We start from the raw sequence: 6,014 nt of genomic DNA, 5'->3' as shown, positions 1-6,014 counted from the left end.
TGGCACCCCAACCATGCCCATGGCACCCTGGCATCGCCAGAGCCATGCCTGTAGCACCCCAGCCATGTCCACGGCACCCTGACCATGCCCATGGCACCCTCACTGTGCCTGTGGCACCCCAGCTGTGTCCATTGCACCCCAGCTTTGACCACGACACCCCAACCGTACCCATGGCACCCTGACCATGCCCATGGCACCACCAGCCCCCTGCCCGCACCCCCTCCCCGCTCTGGGGCGTCCCCCATTCCCACGCCCGTGGGGTCCCATTCCCGGCCCCCCACCCTCCCGGAAATCCTTCCCGAGCTGATGCAGGCTCCCCCAGACCCCCCCCTCCTCTCCGCTTCCTGCTTCCCGCTGGGCAGGGCAGAACAATTCCCGGCCGCATCCTGCCCAGCCTGGTGCGGGGTGGGGGGGGCGCACGGCTGGGGCACCCCCGAACACACCGGGGCAGGGCCGGGGGTGACGTGGGGGGGAAGCGGAAGGGCCCGTTTCCTCCTCCGTGGACCCCCCTCCGCCCCATTGCTCGTCACCACCGGAGGAGGGACCGTGATTGGGGGGGGTCAGCGATTGGGGACCCGCGTGTGTGTGTGTGTGTGTGTGTGTCCCCCGCCCCACTGCGTGGGGCACCCCGGCCTCGTGATGCGCGTTCCTCAATGGCCTCCTTGTCCCCGCGCCGCCCGCGTGATGCCCCGTTACCCTAACGGGGCCCGGCCGTGTCCGTGTGCCCCCCCCAGGCTCTGTCTCCCTGTCCCGTCCCCTCCCGCAATGGCCCCCCACTGGCTTCTGGCCCTCGCCTCGCTGCTGGCCCTCGCCACCGCTGCCACCGCTGCCGCGGCACCGGGGTCTTCGTGGAGCGCCGTGCCCCGCAAGACCGTCCCGTACGCGGGTGAGTAACTGCGGGCGTCCAGGGAGAGGGGAATGGAGAGGGTTGGGGTGCTGCTCCCTGGGGCTCTGTTGTCCCCACCTCGGGCACGTTCTGTCCCCTCCCAGCTTGGCAGTGCTGTGGGGACCCCCCCTGCGTTGGGGGTCTGTGAGAGCAGAGGGGGACTCTTGGGAACGTAGCGCGGTGCCCCCGTGCCGTGCCAGTGCCTGGGGTCCCCATCCCTGTGCTGTGTCCCTCTGCCATGCCAGCACCCCGAGGTGCCATCCTTTAGCCGTGCCAGCACCCTGTGTCCCCGTCCTGTGCCAGTACTGTGTGTCCCCATCTGCCGTGTGCCATGTCCCTGTGCCATGCCCTGTGTCCCCATGCCCTGGTGCAGTGGCAGTGCCCTGTGTCCTCTATCCCTGCGCTGTGCCAGCGTCCCTGTGCCATGTCCCCTGTCCCTGTGTTGTCCCCATGCCCATGACCCACATCCCTGTGCCATGCCCGTGCTTGACTCCTGTCCTTTCCTGTGCCATCCCCATGCTGTGCCAGCACCCAGCGTCCCTGTGCCACCCATGTGCCATCCCCATGCTGTCCCATTGCCTTGTGTGTCCGTGCCATCCCCAATGCTGTCCCCATGTGGTACCATCCTCAATGCCATCCCCATGCCGTGCCATCCCCGTGTCCCCATCCCCACCCAGGGGCCCCGGTGCCCCCCTCTCAATGGTGCCTTTCTGTAGTGCCGGTGCCGGGGGGGGTCCGCGGGGTCCCTCCAAAGGCCGCAGTGTTCGCGCGGCGCCGCCAGCGCCCGCCCCGGTGACAAAGAGCCCTTTGTGCTCTGCAGGAGGGGGTCAAGGGGGGGGGCTGCGGGTGCCCGGCGGGGCTGGGGCTTCACCCCCATGTCCCCCCTCTTTGTGCCCCCCCCTCCCAACAGAGCTGCAGGACGTGGCCAAGCGCTTCTCGCAGGGGGGGGTCTCTCACTACCTGACGCTGACGCTGGACGCGGCTGAGGCGCTGCTCTACGTGGGGGCCCGGGAGGCCGTTTTCGCCGTGGCCACCGGCACCGTGGAGCTCAAGGCAGCGGTGAGGCCCCAGGGACCCCCCCACGGGGTGTTCCTGGAGGGTCTGGGGGGGGGTGGGGGGTGTTTGGAGCCCCCTGACCCCTTGTCTCCATCCCCAGATCTCCTGGGAAGCCCCCGTGGATAAGAAAGCCGAGTGCATCCAGAAGGGCAAGAACAACCAGGTTGGGCAAGCGGGTGCTGTGGTTGCAGTGGGGGGGATGAAAGGGTGACAGGGCATCCTGCTGTGTCCCCCCTTAACCGCCTCTTGTCCCCCCCCCCCCAGACCGACTGCTTCAACTACGTGCGGTTCCTGCAGAGCTACAACAGTTCCCATCTCTACGCCTGCGGCACCTACGCCTTCCAGCCCAAGTGCACCTACATTGTGAGTGCAGCCATGGGGGCACCCCAGAACCTGTCACCCCCCTGCTTCCCCCCCTGGACACCCCCACCCGGCCTTGGGAGCATCACCAAGGGGTGTCCCTATCCCCAAAAGGGTGCTCCAGGGATGTCCCTGTCCCCAGGGGTGTCATTAAGGGGTTGCCTTGTTCCTGTGAGGCTGGTCTGGGGGTGTCCCTTTGACCACCTGGAGCTTTGTTAGGGTGTTCTTTTCCCCATAATGTGTCTGTGCTCATCCCAGAAGGGCTGTCTGGGGGGTATCCCTGCCCCAGAAGCATCTCCCAGGGGTGCCCCTGTCCTGAGGAAGGTGCTCCATAGATGTCTCTATTCCCAGGAGCATCATCCAAGGGTGTCCCTGTCCCCAGGGGCATGATTAAGGGGTGGCCTTGTTCCCATAGGGTGGCCCAGGGGTGTCACCCTGGAGCGTTGTTAGGGGTATCCCTGTCTCTGTAATGGGCTGTCTTTGTCCCAGAAAGGTTATCTTTGGAGTGTCCCTGTTCCAGGAGCATCACCCAGGGGTGTCCCTGTGCCCAGAAGCATCATCCAGTGGTGTCCCTGTTCCCCAGAGGCTCATCTGGGGGACCAGGGCTGCTCAGGGGTGCTCAGATCACCTCATGGTGACATGAACCAGGGTGGGTGTTGAACCCCCCCCACCTGCTCCTGTGCCCCACAGGAACTCTCTGGCTTCACCCTGGACCAAGTGGCTTTTGAGGACGGCAAAGGGAAGTGCCCCTATGACCCCACCAAGGGACACACCGGCCTCATCGTGGGTAAGTGGCACTGCTGGGGCCAGCGGGGGGGTCCCACCCCAGCCCCTGTCCCCTTCCTAACCCTGTTTCTCGCAGACGGGGAGCTCTACTCAGCCACCTTCAACAACTTCCTGGGCACGGAGCCCGTCATCCTCCGCAACCTGGGCCCCCACTACTCCATGAAGACCGAGTATCTCACCTCCTGGTTGAACGGTAGGGCTGGGGGGAACATGGGGGGGGAGGACTGCGTGGACACCCCCAACCCGTGGCATGGGGTTGATGTCCCTTTTCCACCACAGAGCCCCACTTTGTGGCCTCAGCCTACGTGCAGGAGAGCGCGGCCAGCGCCACCGGCGACGATGACAAAGTTTACTTCTTCTTCAGCGAGCGCGCGGTGGAGTACGACTGCTACGCCGAGCAAGTGGTGGCCCGCGTGGCCCGGGTCTGCAAGGTACAGGGAGGGGACACCGGGGCGAGGGACGGCGTCCTGGTGTGGCTTCACCCTGCGGTGACACCGGTTGGGTGCGCAGGGGGACGTCGGCGGGGCCCGCACGCTGCAGAAGAAGTGGACAACGTTCCTGAAGGCCCGTTTGGTGTGTTCAGCCCCCGAGCAGCAGCTCCACTTCAACCGCCTCCAGGCTGTGTTCACCCTGCCCGGGGATGAATGGCAGGACACCACCTTTTTTGGGGTCTTCCAGGCCCGCTGGTGAGTCCATGGGGAGGTGGCATCAGCCCCAGAACTGGCAGTGGGTCCATGGGGAGGTGGCATCAGCCCCAGAACTGGCGGTGGGTCCATGGGGAGGTGGCATCAGCCCCAGAACTGGCGGTGGGTCCATGGGGAGGTGGCATCAGCCCCAGAACTGGTGGCTCCCCTCCATCCCGCCCTGTTGCTTGCAGGGGGGACGTGGATGTTTCGGCCATTTGCCGGTACCACATCCTGGAGGTGAAGAAGGCATTCGAGGGCCCCTACAAGGAATACCGGGAGCAGGCGCAGAAGTGGGGCCGGTACTCAGATGAGGTGCCAAGTCCCCGTCCCGGCGCGGTGAGTGCAAGTACTGGCAGTGGGGAGGGAGATGGGGTACGGATACAGTCCCTCAGTGACGGTGACCTCGGTCCCACAGTGCATCACGGACTGGCACCGCCAGAACGGCTTCGCCAGCTCCCTTGAGCTGCCCGACAACACCCTCAACTTCGCCAAGAAGCACCCGCTCATGGACGAGCCCATCCTGCCACACCGCGGCCGCCCGCTGCTGCTCAAGAAGGACTCCAACTTCACCCAGCTCGTGGTGGACCGAGTGGCCGGGCTGGACGGTGCCATCTACGAGGTGCTCTTCATCGGCACGGGTAGGTGCCGGGCTGAGGGGAAGCCACCACGGGAAGGTCCCGGTGTGGGAATGTCTCTCACAGCCCGCTGGGACCCGCAGGTGATGGCTGGGTGCACAAGGCGCTGAACCTGGGCACTCGCATCCATCTGGTTGAGGAGCTGCAGGTATTCGAGCCGGCGCAGCCCGTGGAGAGCCTGGTGCTGGCTGGACGGAAGGTGAGAGGTGCCCCGGGGCAGGGGACAGTGTCTGGGTGTCACCTCGGGTGTCACCTCACCCCTTCTACCCTCGCAGAAGCTGCTCTTCGCTGGCTCCCGGTTCCAGTTAGCCCAGTTGCCGCTGGCCGATTGCAGCCGGTACCAGTCGTGCACCGACTGCGTCCTCGCCCGGGATCCCTACTGCGCCTGGAGCCGCAACGCCAGCCTCTGCGTGCGCACTGACGGCCTCAACGGGTACAGGGGGGTCCCTGTGGGGATGGGGGGACACCCGCTGTGCCACAGGGACCCCCTTCACTTCCACCACCTCCTCCCACAGGTCCCAACTGGTCCAGGACGTGCTGAGCTCCGACACCCGTGCCTGCACCCTGCCTCAGGTGGCCAAGCAAGGTGAGACCGCGGCAACGCCACGCGGGGCTTGGGTCCTCCCTGGCTTTTTGCCTCCCCTCCTGACCCTGCGCCGCTCTCCCACAGGCTCCATCACCCCCAAAAACGTGACGGTGGTGGCGGGCACCGACCTGGTTCTCACGTGCCGCTTGGGCTCCAACCTGGCACAGGCGCTGTGGACCTTCGAGGGCCGGGCGCTGCCGGCCGAGCAGGCGCTGGTGCTGCACGACACCCGCCTGCGGGCGCTGGTGGTGCCGGGAGCAGGGGCTCAGCACAGCGGCACGTACCGGTGCTTCTCGGAGGAGCAGGGTGCCCGCCTGGGCGGGGAGGTGTACCGGGTGGTGGTGCTGGCCGGGGCCGGGGTACCCCTGGAGACGAGGGCGCCGCTGGAGAGCCTGGGGCTGGTGTGGGTGGTGGCCGTGTGCCTGGGCGCGCTGTGCCTGGTGCTGGTGCTCGTGGTGTTCTCGCTGTGGCGGCGGCTGCGGGAGGAGCTGGGGAAAGGCACCAAAGCCATTGAGAGCACCCTGGTGTACCCCATCGAGCTGCCCAAGGAGCCCCCCAGTCCCCGCTTCGTCCCCAGCGCCGCCTCCGACTCGGATGAGAAGCTCTGGGACCCAGCCAGTTACTACTACTCGGACGGCTCGCTCAAAATCGTGCCGGGTCACGCCACGTGCCGCAACGGCGGCCCCCCCGGTGCCACCTCGCCACCAAGCGGCATCCCTGGGCAGCCCCTTCACTCACCCACCCGCATCCACCTTGGTCCCCTGCGTGGTTCCTCCTCCAACGGCTACATCCGCCTGGCGCTGGGTGCCGAGGAGCGGCCGCCCTGCGCCGACCTGGCCGAGGAGCTGCGGCGCAAACTGCAGCAGCGCCAGCCCCTGCCCGACTCCAACCCTGAGGAGTCGTCGGTCTGAGCAGCCGGTGGCCGCCGAGCAGCTGTACCTACCTCAGGGGCACCCACTGCGGGGACCCCGGCGCTGGCACCCACCGTAGGGACCAACGCCTGGGCACCAGCACCCGCC

General features: G+C 66.9%; 1 protein-coding gene across 1 annotated transcript; it reads left to right on the top strand.

The window, feature by feature from the left end:
* Positions 1-614: 614 nt before the first annotated feature.
* SEMA4C (semaphorin 4C) lies at positions 615-6,008 on the top strand. The gene is made up of 14 exons (XM_062626499.1): positions 615-886; positions 1,797-1,945; positions 2,043-2,105; positions 2,207-2,305; positions 2,993-3,089; positions 3,165-3,281; positions 3,368-3,519; positions 3,599-3,774; positions 3,966-4,110; positions 4,190-4,412; positions 4,493-4,608; positions 4,685-4,842; positions 4,925-4,995; positions 5,080-6,008. Exons 1-14 carry the CDS (start codon positions 640-642, stop codon positions 5,904-5,906), a joined length of 2,640 nt encoding a protein of 879 aa, XP_062482483.1. The 5' UTR covers positions 615-639; the 3' UTR covers positions 5,907-6,008.
* The last annotated feature ends 6 nt before the right edge of the window (positions 6,009-6,014 follow it).

Source organism: Pezoporus occidentalis, unplaced genomic scaffold (assembly GCF_034315485.1).
Source record: "Pezoporus occidentalis ecotype Australia unplaced genomic scaffold, CSIRO_AGI_Poc_V1 ctg2929, whole genome shotgun sequence".
Lineage (NCBI taxonomy): Eukaryota > Metazoa > Chordata > Aves > Psittaciformes > Psittacidae > Pezoporus > Pezoporus occidentalis.
The sequence above is the reverse complement of the archived record's forward strand: the minus strand, read 5'-3'. Positions and strand labels throughout refer to the sequence as shown.

Coding starts and splice junctions, on each gene's coding strand:
- SEMA4C (XM_062626499.1), top strand. CDS start 640: ATGCGCGTTCCTCAATGGCCTCCTTGTCCCCGCGCCGCCCGCGTGATG. Junction 3,775..3,965: donor GGGGTCTTCCAGGCCCGCTG/GTGAGTCCATGG, acceptor TGTTGCTTGCAG/GGGGGACGTGGATGTTTCGG. Junction 4,996..5,079: donor GCCTCAGGTGGCCAAGCAAG/GTGAGACCGCGG, acceptor GCTCTCCCACAG/GCTCCATCACCCCCAAAAAC.